This window comes from Amia ocellicauda, chromosome 9 (genome assembly GCF_036373705.1).
Source record: "Amia ocellicauda isolate fAmiCal2 chromosome 9, fAmiCal2.hap1, whole genome shotgun sequence".
Taxonomy (NCBI): Eukaryota; Metazoa; Chordata; class Actinopteri; order Amiiformes; family Amiidae; genus Amia; species Amia ocellicauda.
This window is the reverse complement of record NC_089858.1, coordinates 32,923,299-32,944,340: the sequence shown is the minus strand read 5'-3', so window position 1 is coordinate 32,944,340 and position 21,042 is coordinate 32,923,299. Positions and strand designations below refer to the sequence as shown.

Here is a 21,042-nt window from a genome sequence, read left to right as displayed (position 1 = left end):
TCAGTTCTTTATCCCTTTAAATTCCATCAAATCCATTCATTATCCAAATTTTTTTCCTAAATTCCTTTTCAATTCAATTAATCTCAATTCCAAATTCAGATCAATTCTGCAAACTCAATTCCAATTCGATATTTTTCCCACAAGAATTCCTAAATCCTTAACGGTTTCCTTCTTTGTTACCATCACTTAAGTTTTCAAAGTGATCAAACACTGGAGGCTTCTCTGACATTGTGAAAGTGTTTGTCCAAATCAGTAGGCAGTGGGTCCTCAGCCAGTCCAGGTTCAATCACTAAATCAGTGTTCTCAGTAACAGTCCAAGTCAAAAACACAAGCAATCCTTAACAAAATTATGTTAACACAGTCAAAACCTCCATAATCCTTTTACCCAACAAACAAGGAGAGCGAGGTAGGTCCTTACAGTGAGGGAAAAAAGTATTTGATCCCCTGCTGATTTTGTACGTTTGCCCACTGACAAAGAAATGATCAGTCTATAATTTTAATGGTAGGTGTATTTTAACAGTGAGAGACAGAATAACAACAACAAAATCCAGAATCCACACATTTCAAAAAAGTTATAAATTGATTTGCATGTTAATGAGGGAAATAAGTATTTGATCCCCTATCAATCAGCAAGATTTCTGGCTCCCAGGTGTCTTTTATACAGGTAACGAGCTGAGATTAGGAGCACTCTCTTAAAGGGAGCGCTCCTAATCTCAGCTCGTTACCTGTATAAAAGACACCTGTCCACAGAAGCAATCAATCAATCAGATTCCAAACTCTCCACCATGGCCAAGACCAAAGAGCTGTCCAAGGATGTCAGGGACAAGATTGTAGACCTACACAAGGCTGGAATGGGCTACAAGACCATCGCCAAGTAGCTTGGTGAGAAGGTGACATCAGTTGGTGCGATTATTCGCAAATGGAAGAAACACAAAATAACTGTCTGGGGCTCCATGCAAGATCTCACCTCGTGGAGTTTCAATGATCATGAGAACGGTGAGGAATCAGCCCAGAACTACACGGGAGGATCTTGTTAATGATCTTAGGGCAGCTGGGACAATAGTCACCAAGAAAACAATTGATAACACACTACGCCGTGAAGGACTGAAAACCTGCAGCGCCCGCAAGGTCCCCCTGCTCAAGAAAGCACATGTACAGGCCCGTCTGAAGTTTGCCAATGAACATCTGAATGATTCAGAGGAGAACTGTGTGAAAGTGTTGTGGTCAGATGAGACCAAAATCGAGCTCTTTGGCATCAACTCAACTTGCCGTGTTTGGAGGAGGAGGAATGACCCCAAGAACACCATCCCCACCGTCAAACATGGAGGTGGAAACATTATGCTTTGGGGGTGTTTTTCTGCTAAGGGGACAGGACAACTGCACCGCATCAAAGGGACGATGGACGGGGCCATGTACCGTCAAATCTTGGGTGAGAACCTCCTTCCCTCAGCCAGGGCATTGAAAATGGGTCGTGGATGGGTATTCCAGCATGACAATGACCCAAAACACACAGCCAAGGCAACAAAGGAGTGGCTCAAGAAGAAGCACATTAAGGTCCTGGAGTGGCCTAGCCAGTCTCCAGACCTTAATCCCATAGAAAATCTGTGGAGGAGCTGAAGGTTCGAGTTGCCAAACGTCAGCCTGGAAACCTTAATGTCTTGGAGAGAATCTGCAAAGAGGAGTGGGACAAAATCCCTCCTGAGATGTGTGCAAACCTGGTGGCCAACTACAAGAAACGTCTGACCTCTGTGATTGACAACAAGGGTTTTGCCACCAAGTACTAAGTCGAAGGGGTCAAATACTTATTTCCCTCATTAACATGCAAATCAATTTATAACTTTTTTGAAATGCGTTTTTCTGGATTTTGTTGTTGTTATTCTGTCTCACTGTTAAAATACACCTACCATTAAAATTATAGACTGATCATTTCTTTGTCAGTGGGCAAACTTACAAAATCAGCAGGGGATCAAATACTTTTTTCCCTCACTGTATATAGTACGTTTTAGAACAGTGGGTAATTGCAAGTAATTGAGATGGTTGTTGTTCTTCCCAACAAGAGGGCAGGACTAGGACACTGCCTTGTGTGCATGTCTGTTAGGTGGATGAGGAAAGTAATTGGCAGAGATTCAGATAATAGAAATACCTCAGTTGCTAGGAGGCCAGGAAAAATTGACCTGAGAAGCTGCTGAGAAGCATTTGCCTGTAATTTTAATAAAACATTGTAAACATTGTATTGTCTAAATCATTGAAAAATGAAGAATTCAAATTGGAATTGATCAATTCAAAAAAGTATAAGATTTGAGTTGGAATTAGCCCATGAATTTCAATTTCAATTGAATTGACCCCAACCCTGGTGTCTGCAGTGTGTGTGTTAGTACGAGTGTGTGTTCATGTGTGTGTATCTCTGGGATTGGCGTTTTGTATCCTGTGTGTCATCTCTGACCTGTTGCTGTGCTCTGCTGTAGACTCCACTCCGGTGCTGAAGTCCGCGTCGGCGCCGCGCTCCCTGGAGCCGGTGGTGGGCCCTGCGGGCGGTGAAGAGGCCAGGGGGGGCGACCCCGCCGTGCCTGTGAAGAAGAAGAAGGGATGGCCGAAGGGCAAGAGCCGCAAGCCGCTGCACTGGAAGAAGCGTCCAGGAAGGAAGCCAGGGAGCGGTGCCAACTCGACCGCCGCCAACGCCAGGAAGGGAGGAGGAGGGGAGGAGGAGGAGGGAGGGAGGGAGAAGAGCGAGGGGTCCCTGGTGCCTCCCTCCTCCCCGCCCCTCACCACAGAGCAGCAGCCCCCCCCCAAGCTGAAGCTCAAGCCGGGACGCAAGCCACGCAGCTACTACCTGCAGAGGGCGCAGGAGGAGGCGGCCAGGCAGGAGGAGGAGAGGGAGCGGGTGCTACAGCTGCAGCAGCTGGAGAGCCAGAGAGTGGAAGAGACAGTCAGCAGGCGGTTCCCCAGGGGCCGAGTGAGCAGCGGCCCCGCGGCCGAGAGGGAGACGCAGAGAGACTCGGAGGAGGAGGAAGACGAGGATGACGACGATTATGAGCACAAAGAGGAAGAAAAGCCCAAGAGACAGGAGCGGCTGACAGTGGGGTCCCCCCTGCCGGCCCCCCGTAAGCACCCCGCCACCGAGGAGGAGGAGGAGGAAGAGGAGGAGGAAGAAGAAGAGGAGGAGGAGGAAGAGGAGGAGGAGGAAGTGGCCTGGGAAGAGGACAAGCGGAGTCGGCCCCTGTCTCATGCCCTTCCTCCTGCCCCTGCTACCGCCGCCCCTGCCAGGGCCCCCCAGGCCAGAGCAGAGGAGGGCAGCGGGGATAGGGAGGAGGGCCAGCGGGGCAGTAAGGGGGCTGGGCGCCGGAGCGAGGACCACGATGCCGACGACGAGGGCGACGGCAGACTGGAGGCCAAGAACACCAAGAAGAGGAAGAGCCGTGAATTTGAGGAAGAGGAGGAGGACGACGAGGAGGAAGAGGAGGAGGAGACGGCAGTGCTCACACGGACGCCCCCTATGAAGGAGGAGCCACTGGGGGGCGAGGGGTCGGAGGGCAGCGCAGCCAGAGAGGTAGCCAGCAAACAGGTGCAGGAGGAAGAGGAGGACGAGGAGGAGGAGGAGGAGGAGTATGAGGAGAGGAAGAGCCGGCCGGATGCCCTGGACGAGCGGCGGCGCAGGGAGCAGGAGGCAGTGCAGGCGGCGGCGGCGGCAGTCGCAGTGGAGACCGTGACGGCTTTGGCGACGCCCGAGGCCACACTGCACCTGCCGGCGCTGCCCCTCGAGCCGAAGTCCCTGCTGCTCCTCGAGCCCGAGCACCCGCACCTGCACTCCCACCCGCACCCGCACCCCGACTTCAAAGAGGAGCTGGGCCCGCCCCACCTGGCCCACGCCCACCCCCACACCACGGAGCTGGACCTGGAGACGGTGCAGGCCGTGCAATCCCTCACACAGGGGGAGGCCCAGGACTGCGAGGACCCGGAGCCCGTGGGCGGGGCGGTGGGTGGGCCGGTGGCCGTGGGTGGGGCTTACCAGGACTGCGAGGAGACGCTGGCCGCCTGCCGCACGCTGCAGAGCTACAACCGCGGGCAGGATGGTGGCGAGGACGAGGCGGCCGCACTGGCGCTGGTGGAGGCCCACAGTAGCCCCCTGCCCGGTCCGCACCCGCCCCTGCCTGGCCAATCCACGCGCTCCGTCCCCAGCCCCGGTCTGCCCCCTGGGGCGATCGACGCGGGGGGCGGTGCGGGAGGGGGGATGGTGCCCGGAGGGGGAGGGGGGTACACCCAGATCACCCCCGAGCATCCCGGTTCCCTGTCTGCCCCCACGCTGCACAACCTGGAGACCAGCCCCATGATGGACGTGCCCTCGGTGTCCGACCACTCACAGCACGTGGTGGACAGTGGCTTCAGCGACCTGGGCAGCATCGAGAGCACCACCGAAAACTACGACAACCCCAGCAGCTACGACTCCACCGTGGGCGGGGGGGGCGGCGGGGGGGGGGCGGTGGTGACGGGGGCAGCTCCGTCCTCCGCCGCCTCCAACTCCGCTGCCTCTTCCACGCCCTCCTCATCCTCCTCCATCTCCTCTTCCTCGTCCTCGTCTTCCTCGGGCAGCTGCTCCTTTGTTGGGGGGGTGTCTTCCGGTGGCTCCCAGATGCCCGGCATGGGCAGCAGCTGCAGCCTGATCCAGCAGCCTGGGGGGGCCGCGGGTGGGGGGGGGAGCAGCAACGTCCCCCAGCCGCCCCCGCCCCCACCGCCGCCCTCCTCCTCCTCCGGTCCCGGCTGCGGGATCAAGTCCCCTCAGAGCTGCGTGATCGAGCGGCCCCCCAGCAGCAACCAGCCGCCGCAGAAGAAAGTGGCGCCGCAGCCGCCCCCTCCCCAGGCCCCCCCGCAGCCTGCAGCCCCCCCACCGCCGCCAGCACCCCCCCAGCAGCAGCAGCAGCAGCAGCAGCAGGCCCTGTCGCAGTGCAGCATGGGCAACTCGTTCTCCTCCACCCCCATGATCATGGAGATCCCAGAGTCTGGGGGCGGCGGGGGGTCCGGGGGCGGGGGGGGTCGCAGCCTGTACGAACGCATGGGCCAGGACTTTGGCGCGGGCGGCTACCCCCAGCCCTCGGCCACCTTCAGCCTGGCCAAGCTGCAGCAGCTCACCAACACCATCATGGACCCGCACGCCAGCATGGCTTACTCCCACGCCACGGTCACCTCCTACGCCACCAGCGTGCCCCTGGCCAGCGCCCCCCCAGGCCTGCCGCAGCTCGCGCCCTCGCCGCACCCGCCCCTGCCCCAGGCCCAGCCTACCATGACACCCCCACCCAGCCTGGGTTCGGGCTCCATGAACCTGCTGCAGTGCAACATGCCGGGGGCCAACCTGGCGCTCGCTCCGCCACCCCACGCCCAGCGGCTGCAGGGGCAGATGGCCACTGTCAAGGGCCACATCTCCATCCGCTCCAAGTCGGCGCCGCTGCCCTCCGGCTCCCCCCACCAGCAGCAGCTGTACGGCCGCAGCTCGGGCGCGGTGGCCATGCAGGGCGGGCCACGGGCGCTGGCCGTGCAGCGCGGCATGATGCCCAACCTCATGCCCACGCCGGCACCCTACAACTCCATGAACATGAACGCCCTGAACGCCATGCCCGCCGGCTACCGCATGCCCCAGCCCATGATGAACAGCGGCTACCACGGCAATCCCGCCTACATGAACCAGCCGGCCCAGTACCCCATGCAGATGCAGATGGGGATGATGGGGGGGCAGGCGTACCCCCAGCAGCCTATGCAGCCCAACCACCACACCAACATGATGTACACCGGCCCCTCCCACCACAGCTACATGAACGCAGGCGTGCCCAAACAGTCGCCCTACATGAGCAGATGAGCGCCGGAGAGCGCGCGGGGGGGCCTCCTCTGTGCCGTCCATCCGAGACCTGGGGGGAGAGGAGCATAAGGGACTCTGTTGTCTTTTGGTTTCTTTGTTATTTTTTTATTAATATTATTATTAATATTATTATGGTTTTTATTTTTGTACGTGTTCGCGGGCCCCTCCCTCCCTGCGCTGGGGGCCGGTGTGTCTGTGGCCTGGCGGGACTGGACAGACTCTGTTTAAAGAGCCTGTGAGCAGACGGGCGCTCAGCGCAGCACGGGACCGGCCTCTCACCCCTCCGCCTGAGAGAGAGGGGAGGGGGGGAGAGGAGGCGAGAAAAAGGAGTTGGACTGATAAAAATCACAAAAAGAAAAGTGTTGTTTTTAAAAAAAATTATAAAAGAATAAAAAAAATAAGAGAACAGGCACACAACTGAAACAGAGCCTTACAGAGAAAACACTTCAGACAGGAGGAAGGGAAGAGAAGGCCCAGCCCCCTGCGGAGTCGCGCTGCTGGGGCTCAGTCTGACCTCCTCTCCGTGTCCCGGGACCTTCTGTATGAGTATCGGTGTCGTTATTTTGGGGGGCGTTTTTAATTTCCTCGTGGTGTTGAAACGGTCCTGTCCAAGGCCATTCATCCAGTCACACTCACTCACTCTCACACACACACACACCCTCACACTCACATCCTTATACTCGCCCTGCGCATCAGGGCAGTGGCACTTACGTGATGGTGCAGGCTGTGGGGGGGTGAGGGGCTCAGACCCGCTGTGGGCCGAGGGCAGGAGGACAGACGGGGCATGGGAGGGCAGGGAGGGGCGGGGGGGTTTGTGTTAATCATGGTGGCTGTAGTGTGTGGTGTTCCCAAGAGACAGACTGGAACTGCAAACATGATCTGAAGCTACACACGCATGCACGCACACACACACACACGCACATACACACACGCACGCACACACACACGCACACACGCACATACACACACGTACACACACTCACTCAGTATCAGAACGGTTTAAAGAGCCAGTGATTCGTAACACAGTCATCACTCCATCACCCCGGAGAGGCTGCTGTGTCGAGGACAGGGGGGGTGTCCGGGCTGTCTGTCCTCTGGGAACTCCAGACACGGTCCCGCCGTGGACGTTTTAAGGAATTTGGGATTTCTTTGTGCGTTTCTAAGATGACAGCCTTCTCGGGACACTCCCTGTGGCTCCAGGGGCCCCGTGCAGCCACGGCCCCCGCGCTCCAGTATTGCGACTCGTGACGGGGAGTGAACCCTGGACAGCGACGACTTCGCCTCTTCTCGTTTGTTACTGTTTCTTTTTTATTTGAAATTGTATTTTTATTTTTTGGGCTGTCGTTTATTTTGTTTCTGAATTTGATCAGATTGGGCAGCTTCCTTTTATGACACGAGCTGACTCTTTTCCACTAGAAAACTTATTGTAGAGAAAATGTTTTTTCTATAATATAAAAAAAAAGTGAAAAAAAAAATCCTACATATTAATATTGGTACTGTCATTTTTTTCAACTTCTGTTTGAGAAACAAACAAAAAAAAAAGGTATTTTTTAGCTGGATTCTTGGGTAATCTTATTAAGAAATTGAAAACGAAAAAAAAAATTCAACTCACTTCTAGTGACTTAAGATGCCTTTAACCTCCATTCCATCTCCTGTGTAGAGTTTTCTATCTTTGTTGTAGTATATTAAAGCTATTTTAAGACGAAAGAGACAGATATCTACAGTTCCCTAGCGTTTTGCGTTCTCTTGGTTGGGTTTTTATTTTCGGTGTATAGGGCGCCCGTGCGTCTCGGCAGCAGCGGCAGCAGCAGCAGCATGTATAAACCAGCTCGGTATATTCTCGTCTGTTTATATCGCTTCCTCTTTTTGTATCCTTTGTAATTGTACATGGTGAGTTGTAAGCTAAGAGAGAGAGAGAGAGCGCAAGAGAGAGGGAGAGGGAGGGGGGGCGGGGAGGCAGGCCACTCGTGGACCCCCCCGCGACACTCCCCCCTCCCTGCTTCTCAATCCCTGTATGTATTTTCACTTATTTGTTTTTTCTTTCTTAGCAAGTACTTTCAAAGAACTCTGTACATTTTAACATAAAACAAAATAAATTATGTTGAGCCATTTCCCTGGTCTGCGTCGCACTGATTTACGGCCCCCGTATCGAGGCTTTCATCTCTCATTCTTTAAATGTTTTGAATCGTTTAAGACGCACCACAATAAACGACTGAGCAGCAGTGACAACACACAGGCAGATGGAGGAGCTGCACTGGGAGAAAGGGTCCCGTCCAGCCTGAGCACAGAGAGGCGCTGCAGATGCGGGTGCGAGGGCCCCATGGCTCAGCACAGCTTTGAGTCTTTCTTTAAATAGTTTTAACTAAACACATGTGGATCCCTCCGGGGACAGGAGCTGCCCGCGCACACTGTGCCCTTCTGTTGTACCGCGTGTGCCTGTGCTGCTCTGTGCAGCTTCTTCTGTGAGTCACCTTGGCTAGAGGCAGCATTCAGTAATACGCCGATGATGATGATGGTAATAAAGCAGTAGTCCGGTGGCTCCAGATGCTCGTCCCTCAGGTTAGATTACTGTGCTGACGTACTCCTCAGTCTGGCCCCTGGCTCCATGACTCCCCTCGTCAGTGTGAGTGTGTGTCTGAACCTGCTCCAGTGGCTCCCACAGCCCCCCCACTCTCTGTTTCAAGGCCGCTCGTTTCCTTGTGAGCGCAGTTGCCTGTGCAGCTTGTGGACCCAGAGACTTCATCTGCAGCGTTTCTGCTTCTCCGCTGCCAGAGCCTGCAGCTCCCAGCAGCCCCTACACTGGACGAGGCCGGCCCTGCGCTCACTACGGACACCCTGTGCTGCGCTGCGCTGAGCTGCTCTGAGCCACTCACTTGCTCTTGGCATTTTGGCTTATTTATAGTGTCGTTCCTCATTTTGCTTAAGCTAGAGTTTTATTGTGGGCTTGTTGTAGTAAAGTTAAGGGTTCTATTAGTTAAATGTCTATACGTTTCCTCCACAGGCTGTGGCAGCTCCCTTCTTTGCTGTTTGAAGTCTTGTGTGTATCTCGGCTGATTAGAGCAGTTTAGGCAGCACCTCCTCCTAGGGGTCACTCCATCCATTGCCTTAGTCAAAACAGTTTTTCATTGTATAGTCATAGATTCACAATTGTCCCCATTGAGTGACTGAAATTAAGATCTCATTAAAAACAGTCTATCATTTGTGTTGGTCTGTATAGTCTATTACCACCTTTAGTAATACTGTTGGAACAATTAATAAAAACTTTACACAACAGTGATCTGTCCAACGTATGGGGACAGAAGCATAGGTTAGGTTTCAGAATTGTGGGGGACGTGTCCCCGACGCCTATGGAGCCAGGCATACATTATTGGGGGGTACACGTCTCTCCCGTCCCCCCCTAAACCTACGCCTATGTATGGGGATCATAGAAGAAGTCCTATAGAAAACAGTCAATCCAGACCATGCCTTTCTATGTAGTGTTTCCAGCCCAAGGACCCGGGGCACCGAAAACCCGGGCAACCCGTACGATTTCTCAACCCTGCACGCCCGGGTTTGGCATGGGTATAAACCCGGGGTTGATGGGGAAAAAAAAAAAAAAAAAAAAGAAAACATACTTGCGTGCACAGCGCAACAGCGACCTCTTGTATAATTTTGTGTGTTTCATTTGGTGAGAACATTGATGTTCATTCAGTAACCTGTTGGCAAAACCTACAATATAATTGAGCACTGTTGCAAAATACGAGGAGCTCAACAAAAATGTTCCTGAATTTCTAAATTTTTCATAAAACCTGAGATTTCCAGGAGGTGTGTATATGATCATAATCCTAATGCACAGATATCATTCAACTTGAATTGACACCACAGCTTCAAACGTGTGTGAACTTCAGCCAAATTTAAGCATTTCCACTGTTTTTTTAAATGAATGCTACTCCCCCACTTTCTCACCATGTCTACCAGTGTATCATACTGTGAGTTTTGCAGAGAGCAGCATCACCCGCTTTGTCAAAGCCCAGTGGCAGTGAGGGAGACCCATCAATTCAGGCTGGGAGTCCAATAAAAGATGGTTGATCTCATTGACATGATTTTTTGCTGATTGTACATTGATCAGCTGACCCACACTTTAACTTACAATAACAGACGTAGTAGTAGTTGTCGATATAGTATTGCAGTGTATTAACTCTTTACACATTTTTGCCTGGTTGGAACTTCTTAGACACGCAAGTGTTTAATATGGACATTATAGGAAGACAGATGTGTCACACATATCAGATGGAACTAGACAACCTGTACTATAATATTCTGCATAGTTAATCCTGATTGGACAAACTATTTTACACTACTACCTAGTTTTTCACAAAAACAAAAAAGCATTTTTTGAAATTGGGACCTTTTTCCTCTTGAGATGAAAAGGTTATGTTGAAATTCAACTCAAATTGAAATTTGGAGAAGTTGTTGGGATGAAAACAGCATACGAAATGAAGGAATAATGTGCATTTGAAAGAACTTAGCCTATGCAGAAAAGTTTAGAGAAAATGTGTGCCACAAAACACTCACAAAAGGGACATTTTTCCACGATAAGGGTCACAAGCATGTGGAACACTCACATGAAAGCATACAAACTACAGAATCGGTTTATTGAGCATGATTAGATGCACTATATTGCAACACTACCACCTTTTTTTACCCCCCAAGATAACCAATAGCATAATTAAAAATTATGAAAGTACTAGTTAAAATACAACTACAAGACAAACTGGGTGAAAATTGGATACAAATTGAAGGAGTTATGATCATTTATTTTTTATGGTTTAAAAATATAAATTCTCGAACCCAAGTACATTCTCCCCTCCACACACAGCAACGACCCCAGGCTCTAGTTTGCAGCTATAATTAATAATGCCAGTTATTAATAGATACATCTCAACCCAACAATGTGGCTGTAAATTGTAAAGAGTTAAACTGGACTGATCACAACGATTACTACTGTCCAATACGTACAAGTAATGGTGGGGATTTCTCCAGAAATACTCTCCCACACATTATATTTCAAGCCACGAACTCTACGTGTAACTCCTTACACTTCTTCACCTGACAGTCTTCTTTGTTGAAAGGTACTGCTAATCTAGTGGGATTAAGTTTTAATAATGCACATCTTGAATAGCTGCCACTGTAAGAATAAATACAGTCATACACATTTAAAAAAAGTTTAAAATCTGTCCAAGTAATCGTTGGAAAAACTTTAATGAAAAGTCACTGAAATTAAAAGAGTATGTAGTCAAACCAGAGGCGTTTACCACCTTTCATGTTTGCGGTCCGTCTCAGTGGAGCAGCAGACGAGTTCCCTGGGTCGAGGCCAGAGCTCCCGAGTGCCGCGTGTCTGAGACGGGGGGCTGTGGTGAGCGACGCTGGGCTATTTAATTAGGGTTTTGTCAGCGTGGAGTCGGGCGCAGTTTAAACACACCTCTGACATGAAGAAGCAGTTAAGCACTGGCAGTGAGCTGGGGATCAGGGACTCAGTCCTCAGCAGTCAAAATGTTTCTAAATCCATGTATTTAAGTGTTGTTGTAGTGCGAGATGCAGGCGCTCTGTTCTATTCGACTGTTTGCAGAGTCTCTCTGTGTTGAGGCTGGTTTGGGTCACAGTTACCATGAAGGATCTTAGGGTCAGACTGGGTTTCAAGACCAGCAGTCCAGAGAGCTGGTGGAGTGGAGAGAGCTGGACAGAGGGCAGGGGATGGAGCGGCTGTGTGAGGAGCCAAGGCTGCCTGGGGGGAGGAAAAGGAAATGGCGTCCGGGGGAAACTGCGTGGAGTCGCTTCCTGGAGCTGACCTGTTCTACAGCTGTAGAGGGAGGAGGCGGCCTGACGATGCCGAACTTCCCCCTCTCAAAGGTGATGGCCTTCACACACCCACAGAAAAGCCGGACAGCGGTTTGGAGTCAGAGGCCAGGCGTGTGCGTCTCATGTATGTTCTCTTGCTCCGTGTCCCCGGTGCGCGGGCGGCCCAGCGTGCTGCGGCGATGGTGGCGGGCAGGGGGCGAGGGGCGGAGCACCCAGCTCAGCCCCGTGGCGTCCGAGTCGCGCCGGTTCCTCATGCTGCGCCGCACACTGCGCCGCTCGGGCACCGCCTGCAGGGCCTCCTCGATCGACAGCTGCTGCCATGGCAACAGCCCAGCCAGGGGGTTGAAGCCGGGCCACCCACCCCGCCCCTCCCGCCCCTCCCCATGGCTCAGACCAGTCTCTTCCTCCTCTTCCCTCTCTCTGGTCACACTCAGTGGGGCACCACTCTGGCGGCCCCGCGTCCTGCCCTTCCCAGCCCTCCCCCGCACTGTTACACCTGCCAGCAGGACGGGGCTCTCCGTGGCTGCTGGACTGACCCCAGCCCTGACACTGTGCCTGTCCCCCTCAGTCCCTCCGGGGCCCGCCCTGTCCCCCTCAGTCTCTCCGGGGCACGCCCTGTCCCCCTCAGTCTCTCCGGGGCACGCCCTGTCTCCCACGGGCACAGTCAGTGGTCTCTGTACTGCGGGGGGGCCATCCTGCTCTCTAGGGTCTGTGCTGTGGGGGGGTTCGCTCTCTGTGGCTGTACTGGGAGGGGAGGGGTCTGTAATGGCAGACCCAGCTGTCTTGGGTCCAAGACTGCTGGCATTGGGGCAGCTGTGCCTGCTGCCTCCCAGCCCCCAGCCTCTGCCCTTCCCCTTCCCTCTGCCCCTCACTCGCTGCTGCCCCTCTCTATCCTCGCCCTCAGTGGCAGACGGCCGCTGCACAAACATGGTGCGTCTGCGTGTCTTGGCTGCTGGGAGCCGTTGTCTCTCTGCACAGTCTGCTCCCGGCTGCACTGCAAGGGTGGAGTCTGGGTCTGCTGCAGCAGCAGGGTCTGCAGGGGCATCAGAGGTGCCTGGAGGCTCTGCAGCAGGGATGGGTACAGCTACAACGGCTGGGCTGGCTGGAATGCTCTGCCCATCACTGGCTACTTGTCCATCCTTTGCGCAGCCCTTCAGCTGTTCTGGCTGCGCTAGCCTCGAGCACAGGCTCTCCACAGACTGCAGGAGAATCGGGCCATGACAATGCGCTGTGGCTGTGCTGGCTGCAGGATCTGCGCAGACCTCTCTCGGCGGAAGAGTGGGAGAGGGGTCCCACCCGTCACTGCCTCCCTCCTCTGTAAACACAGACAGACAGAGCTCATAAAACACCCAGTGCCTCTGTCTCAGTGTTTGTCTCCCAATGTGTCAGTGTCTCTGTATGGGTTACTTGCAGCTCTCACCCTGGAGTGTGGCACCACCCTGGTGGCAGGGAGTGGGGGTGCAGCTGATGGAGGACAGAGCCTCAGTGATGGGGCTGAGGGCCGGGTGCTTGGAGGCGTAGTCTCTGTTTCCGTACAGTGAGCGATCCACCGCCCTGCTGCCCCAGCGCCGCCGCGGACAGGACACCTGCACGGACACACGCTAGAGCTGACCACATACAGCATCACTGACAGGGGTGTACAGGGCACTGCAGCCAGAAGTAAACAGTTACACACACACACACACAGGGGCTGACTCATCAGAGGGGCACTATACAGCCCTGGGGCTGACCTTCATCTTCCCAGAGGCGCTGGCAGCAGCGGAGCGGCTTGTCTTCTTCCTCTCTGTCCGCTTAGTGGGGGGATCCTGGAGAGAGAGAGAGAGAGAGAGAGAGAGAGAGAGAGGTGTTCAGCAGTTCCGTTATCGTCTTGCCATGTTGTATAAATGATCAAAGGAGAGCGGGGCACTACCTTCCTCTTCCTGCCACGTGACCTAACCGGAGCGGCTGTGCTGATTGGCTCCTCCTCCGGGGCGGGGGTGGGCTCTGAACACGGAGACACAATGAGGTAGCCGGTGAGAGAGATGGAAGAATGGGAAAAGACAGAAGAAAGGGATGTAGCATGACAGGGAGGAAGAGAGCGAAAGAGAGAGCACACCTGTTGTGGGTTGGCTGTCGGGGACGGGGGGCTCGGCACAGGCGGGCTCGTCCTCAAACACCAGGAGGGGAATACCTGCAGGAAGAGGAGAGAGAGGGTGGGTGTGGGGGTGGGGGGTCACACAGGAGACATGGCCAGGGAGGGGTGCTGGGGGGGGGGGAGGCAGCAAGGGGAGCCTCACCTGAGTCCAGTGGCGCTGGGGGGGCAGCCTCGTCTCCATGGGGGGCACAGACAGGGGACGCGGCTTCCTGGGTGAGAAGACAGGCAATGTGATGCAGTGTGACCTTCACACACTGAGCCGAGCTGTAGCTCTAACACACATCACTCTCTCTCACTTACTGTGGGGCTGTCGAAATCTGGCTGGGGCAGGGGGGGCGTGGCTTTCTGGGGGGTCTTCTTAAGCAGGGGCCGCAGCAGGGGGGTGGAGTGGGGCGTAGCCCGGGCGGGGGTGGCCCCTCTCTGCAGGGGCGTGTCGGGGGGCAGCCTCCTGTCGAAGAGCTCGGGGGACAGGGGAGCCCCGAAGCGCACCCTCTTCTTCTCCCGCCGCAGCGCAGAGCCCTCTGGTAACTGAGACGCCGCCCCACCTGACAACACAGCCTTCGTCAGAGGAGCTCCGTACCGCACAGCGCACAGGGCTCCACGCGGCACAGGGTCTTACCTGGGGGCTGCGTGGTGCTGGGGGACAGCGAGGGGGAGAGGATGGTTGTAGACTCGACTGGCTGCGACAGACAGGGACTCTGGGGCGCTGGGGGAGGGGCCTGGAATGGAGGAAATTCAAGAAAAGAAAAAAAAAAAAAATCAGACCAGAAACATTAAAGTAACGAGCAATCGAGAGGTGCTTCCCGTTGCTCTGCTCGAGCACTTTTATCAGCAAGTCTCACCTCTTCCTCCACTTCCTCCTCCTCTTCCTCCATGACCGGCATCTCCTCCTCCACCACCCTCCTCTGTGCTGGGGATAGGGTGTTCATGACATGGGGTGCCGGGTGGGAGGGTGAGAGGTCTACTCCGGGGACACCCATTCGCGGCCGCTTGCTGGGGGGGGCCATGTTGCACGGGAGCCTGTTCTCCTTCCCCGGTGGCACGCCCTGCACACCTGTAGCGAGGGGGCGAGAGACAGACAAAAACAATCAGGGTAGTGGAGTCAGCGTCTGAGACAGAGCGAGAGAGAGATAGGCCCGGCACTAGGGTTGTACCGATAGATTATATATTCATATATCGACTATAATGACAGTCATCAACGAAATTCCATTTAATTTGCTCTGTGCGACACATCATTCTTTTAAATATTATTTTTTTCCCAAAAAACATTATCTAAAAGAATGAGTGCGATAAACTTGTTGTGCGTGGATGTTCCGTGCCAAGAACTAAAGTCGCTATTCATTTAAAAAATATATTAACACTGTGAGCATAAAAAACAGCTATTTAAAAGAATACTCATAGATATTTCCCCTGAACAGAGAAGAAAAAAATCATGCTATATGGGTGGAATTTACAGTGTGATTTAGTGATGTGATAGTGAAGAAAGCATTTTTTTCCACCATAGTACATTGCCTTTCCCCCCCTTTGTAACATCCTAAAAAAATATATAGCACCTATCATCAACTATATAGCACTTCAATAACCAAAACTCACCTATCAACAGCTATATAGCACCTGACAATAACTATATTCATAGAAACTAATTGAAATTACTGCAGAGTTTACGACCCGATGTTGTAATTTTGCAACAACCACAAAATGCTCCCGAAATATCTTAAAATGTTTGATTTTGAAAATTATTCCTAAACACAGGACTTCTACAGACCATACTCAAGACACCTGTATTTTGTTTGTCTCTCTCCTTATCTGAAATTGCACAATTTGAAGCCAAACCTTCAGAAGAAATTAGTTTGAGTGATGGGAAATACCTCATTTAACAAATACACTCACCTAAAGGATTATTAGGAACACCATACTAATACTGTGTTTGACCCCCTTTCGCCTTCAGAACTGCCTTAATTCTACGTGGCATTGATTCAACAAGGTGCTGAAAGCATTCTTTAGAAATGTTGGCCCATATTGATAGGATAGCATCTTGCAGTTGATGGAGATTTGTGGGATGCACATCCAGGGCACGAAGCTCCCGTTCCACCACATCCCAAAGATGCTCTATTGGGTTGAGATCTGGTGACTGTGGGGGCCAGTTTAGTACAGTGAACTCATTGTCATGTTCAAGAAACCAATTTGAAATGATTCGACCTTTGTGACATGGTGCATTATCCTGCTGGATGTAGCCATCAGAGGATGGGTACATGGTGGTCATAAAGGGATGGACATGGTCAGAAACAATGCTCAGGTAGGCCGTGGCATTTAAACGATGCCCAATTGGCACTAAGGGGCCTAAAGTGTGCCAAGAAAACATCCCCCACACCATTACACCACCACCACCACCAGCCTGCACAGTGGTAACAAGGCATGATGGATCCATGTTCTCATTCTGTTTACGCCAAATTCTGACTCTACCATCTGAATGTCTCAACAGAAATCGAGACTCATCAGACCAGGCAACATTTTTCCAGTCTTCAACTGTCCAAGTTTGGTGAGCTTGTGCAAATTGTAGCCTCTTTTTCCTATTTGTAGTGGAGATGAGTGGTACCCGGTGGGGTCTTCTGCTGTTGTAGCCCATCCGCCTCAAGGTTGTACGTGTTGTGGCTTCACAAATGCTTTGCTGCATACCTCGGTTGTAACGAGTGGTTATTTCAGTCAAAGTTGCTCTTCTATCAGCTTGAATCAGTCGGCCCATTCTCCTCTGACCTCTAGCATCAACAAGGCATTTTCGCCCACAGGACTGCCGCATACTGGATGTTTTTCCCTTTTCACACCATTCTTTGTAAACCCTAGAAATGGTTGTGCGTGAAAATCCCAGTAACTGAGCAGATTGTGAAATACTTAGACCGGCCCGTCTGGCACCAACAACCATGCCACGCTCAAAATTGCTTAAATCACCTTTCTTTCCCATTCAGACATTCAGTTTGGAGTTCAGGAGATTGTCTTGACCAGGACCACACCCCTAAATGCATTGAAGCAACTGCCATGTGATTGGTTGGTTAGATAATTGCATTAATGAGAAATTGAACAGGTGTTCCTAATAATTCTTTAGGTGAGTGTAGGTGTGCACACCAAATGTGACAAAGCAACAACAGGCCTTAGGACACAAAAACTATGCTTTTGCTTTCAATCATGTGATAAGGGTGGGCTTGGTGGAGGATAAAAGGCATGCTGCACATGTGATACGTGGGGTCCCACAGGCGTTGAAATGGAGCCCAATACCTACGTTATTTTCAAAACGGTGGAGCACAAAAAAGCTCAAATACTAAAAACCTTTACAAACCTAAAATAGCCTACAATGATTAAAAATAAGATTACCATGATAGGAATAAAATGCCCAAATGCATTTTCCTGTATAATAGGTTACAAGGAATCAAACCTAGAATTACTCTTTATTCTCACAGCACTCTCTCATGATCTCAATTAGTGTATTGGACAGAAAAAGCTTTACCCACATAAGTTTTATGCTATGGAAATGTGTTGATGCTAGCGCTGAACAACCTGACAGACACTTAGTCCAATGTCTCACCATGAATTGTTTTAGTTTCTATTGCAGCTGCAGGGTATTAAGCACACCTGCATTACATTTAAGAAAAAACACACAGATTTTCTCACTCCACAACAATAAACATAAAACATCCATTGTCATTAAAAGATACTAATAATCATATAAAACATAGGCTTAATGACTACACTTGTTGTATTGCATGTTCTGATCTAACAACTACACATGAAGGCAATTCTACTGCCACCATTAGATCACAACGTGCAACCTTAACTCCCCCAATGTTTGCACATCCATCTTCGGCGATACGTTATTTTTAATATCTCCCAACCCTACCCTGCGCTGCCAGGAGCTGAGCCCAGAGAGGAGTCCCCTCAGCCAGCTGGGCCTGAGGCTCGCTACACAAACACACACCACACCCACCAGCCTCAGGACATCCCTGATCAAACACAAACACAAACAAATCTACAGGGAGAGAGTAAAAAAGGGGTTCAGAGAGGAGAGCAGAGGAAGAGACAAATGGGCGGATGGCAGTAGAGAGGGATGGAGAGAGACAGCCAGAGGATCTTACTGCGGGTCTCCTTCAGGTCCTCCTCTCCAGCCTGTCCACTCTCAGACAGAGACACCAGGCACTTTTGGAATGACGCCATTTTCTGGCGCAGAGTGGAGGAGCATCGTGGGGAGAACGTGGCCTGAGAGAGAGAGAGAGAGAGAGACAGACAGACACAGAACTGTTCAGATTCACAGGTTATTTGAAATTAAATGACTTCTGATGTGTTGAGCAGAACTGGAAGTCTTGCTGATGTGTTAGATTCTCAGCCCTAATGGAGGTGTGAGAATGTAAGCAGCGAGGACCTGATGAGGCTTTTTAAATAACCGCAAAACCTTGCCTGACCTGTGGCGGAGGAGTCCTGCTGGGGGGGGTCTGGAGTCTCTGCCGGGCGATGTAACAGATCAGAGAGTTGGTCTCTGGGGACCCCCGCACCCCCACCGAGGACCTGCGTCGAGCCTTCAGCTGAGACACGCGGGACTTATCTGAGGGAGGGAGAGAAGGAAATACATTCTTACTGACTGCTGCGTCTTCCTCCACTTTAGAGGAGAGGGGTCAGCCTCAGGAAATTGTCTGCAGCGAATATACCATCAACACACTGACACACACACAAAACACTGATACACACACAGTGACACACAAACACACACAGTCAGTGAGGCGGTGTGCGTCTCCTCACCTCTGCCCTGGGAGCTGGGGATGAAGCTCTGTGCCGTGATGCCCAGCGCGGCGGGGGTCAGCTGTGTGAAGTCCATGGGCGGGGGGGTGTTGTACTGGTCAGGACGGGGCAGTGGCAGGGATGGGGTGGTGCTGAACTGGTCAGAGTACAGCACCCCCTGGACTGTGAAAGCCTCAGGGTCACAGTCCCCCTCCCCGGGACCCGCACTAGCACCCTGCTGAGCTGTGTCACTCATCTCCACACCTGCCACACCGAGGTCAAGAGACAGAGCAAGACTGACGACCATAATTTTAAAATATAATGACATGCCTCTGTCCGCACATTCGTGACTGGCTTGGCCGCCTGGCCGGGTTAGTCTGCATGTGACAGCAGAGGACCGTTCTCTGGTAGGATCTGTTATTATTATTATTATATATATACACACACACACACACTATATCTCTATGAATATTGCTACTAACCTCGGTGTTACTACTTCCGAGACTAACCTACATACTATCAATGATACTTGGTAACCCTGCACACTGAAAACACTGCACATGCAATCATGTTCAATGAAAAAGTCGTTTCTTTATTTCTATTTAAAAGTATCGCTATGGAGAATCGAACAAAGCGATCCATCCGAACACAGTAATTACAGTGTAGCGACTGTGATGCAGGAGACGAGGCTGCGCACACGAGTCCAGCTCCTCACCACAGCAACATGTCCTTCAGGAAACCTCGGGGTCTTACCTTTAAAACTGCGTGTGTCGCCAGTGCGTGTAGACGTATTAATTAAAATTGCTTTTGTATATATATATGTATATTAATAACTTGTAAACAGAGACCGAACCCCCGCACAAAATTCAAACTGCACACCTATCTCTGAATACGATCGCAAAATCATATCCTTCCGCCATCTAAACATCGCGTTAAAACGGCCCTCTGTCACTGTAGGCTCCGGGACACTGTTAAACGCATCGGATACTGCGCTAATATCCCGTTTACAATTAATAAGGGAGGTTCGCTTTCTGCTTTTTAAAATAAGATTATCTTCTTTCCTGACACAGGGGACTATTTTCTGTCTCCTGCCACTCGCGGCGAAATCTCCCTGCATGTCCGGATTCTGTTACTTACAAATCAGCCAATCAGAGCACCGATAGCGACTCACGTGTGCTGAGGACTGTCCAATGGGCGAGCGAGAGGGGGTTTGATTCGGGTTTAAAGCAAGATCTGCATTGTGGAAAGCGCATGCGCGCAACAGCAGACATGTTGATAATTAATTCTCGGCCAAGTGAAGCAATGTGCACCAAGACAGAACTGAAACATTTTACGCCATGCTAATGTTACAGGACGTTGTATTATAGTAATCAACATAGAACACAATACCAACAAATCGAATATTTATTTTAAACGGGAAATTAGCGTAGTATCTGATGCATTTAACAGTGCACTGAGTGGGCTGTTTTAACGTGATGTTTCAAATCTATACAGAGGGAAAACAACACTATAGACTACTAAGTACACAAACACAATACCATATATTTGTATGTTTCTCTTTCATAATTTTGTCCAGGATTTAAAAAATAACTATAGCGGTTACACTGTTGAAGTGTGCTGTACACTGTACTATGCACTATACTGTCCTATAGCGCTTACACTGGTGCAGTGTCCAGTAGCGGTTGCACTGGTGCAGTGTGCTGTAGCGGTTGCACTGGTGCAGTGTGCTGTAGCGGTTGCACTGGTGCAGTGTGCTGTAGCGGTTGCACTGGTGTAGTGGTTGCACTGGTGCAGTGTGCTGTAGCGGTTGCACTGGTGCAGTGTCCTGTAGCGGTTGCACTGGTGTAGCGGTTGCACTGGTGCAGTGTCCTATAGCGGTTGCACTGGTGCAGTGTGCTGTAGCGGTTGCACTGGTGTAGCGGTTGCACTGGTGCAGTGTCCTGTAGCGGTTGCACTGGTGCAGTGTCCTGTAGCGGTTGCACTGGTGCAGTGTGCTGTAGCGGTTGCACTGGTGTAGCGGTTGCACTGGTGCAGTGTCCTGTAGCGGTTGCACTGGTGCAGTGTGCTGTAGCGGTTGCACTGGTGCAGTGTGCTGTAGCGGTTGCACTGGTGTAGCGGTTGCACTGGTGCAGTGTGCTGTAGCGGTTGCACTGGTGCAGTGTGCTGTAGCGGTTGCACTGGTGTAGCGGTTGCACTGGTGCAGTGTGCTGTAGCGGTTGCACTGGTGCAGTGTGCTGTAGCGGTTGCACTGGTGTAGTGGTTGCACTGGTGCAGTGTGCTGTAGCGGTTGCACTGGTGCAGTGTGCTGTAGCGGTTGCACTGGTGTAGTGGTTGCACTGGTGCAGTGTGCTGTAGCGGTTGCACTGGTGCAGTGTGCTGTAGCGGTTGCACTGGTGTAGTGGTTGCACTGGTGCAGTGTGCTGTAGCGGTTGCACTGGTGTAGCGGTTGCACTGGTGCAGTGTG

At 51.9% G+C, this 21,042-nt stretch overlaps 2 protein-coding genes across 3 annotated transcripts in view; one reads left to right on the top strand and one right to left on the bottom strand.

Moving 5' to 3' along the window:
- kat6a (K(lysine) acetyltransferase 6A) overlaps window positions 1-7,955 on the top strand; it is a 30,321-nt gene extending 22,366 nt beyond the window's left edge. For both annotated transcript variants that reach the window (XM_066714156.1, XM_066714154.1), the window contains exon 17: window positions 2,466-7,955. In XM_066714156.1, coding sequence (XP_066570253.1) covers window positions 2,466-5,845 — 3,380 coding nt within the window. In that variant the 3' untranslated portion in view covers window positions 5,846-7,955. The remainder of the gene's footprint in view (window positions 1-2,465) is intronic.
- Window positions 7,956-10,349: 2,394 nt separating this feature from the next.
- On the bottom strand, window positions 10,350-19,674 carry cdca2 (cell division cycle associated 2). Its single transcript, XM_066714153.1, has 13 exons — window positions 19,332-19,674; window positions 18,600-18,842; window positions 18,266-18,405; window positions 17,942-18,062; window positions 14,660-14,871; window positions 14,437-14,536; window positions 14,118-14,362; window positions 13,960-14,026; window positions 13,779-13,853; window positions 13,593-13,666; window positions 13,414-13,488; window positions 13,104-13,269; window positions 10,350-12,998 (listed from the first exon to the last, which is right to left on the bottom strand). Exons 2-13 carry the CDS (start codon window positions 18,832-18,834, stop codon window positions 11,782-11,784), a joined length of 2,727 nt encoding a protein of 908 aa, XP_066570250.1. The 5' UTR covers window positions 18,835-18,842; window positions 19,332-19,674; the 3' UTR covers window positions 10,350-11,781.
- Window positions 19,675-21,042: the final 1,368 nt, after the last annotated feature.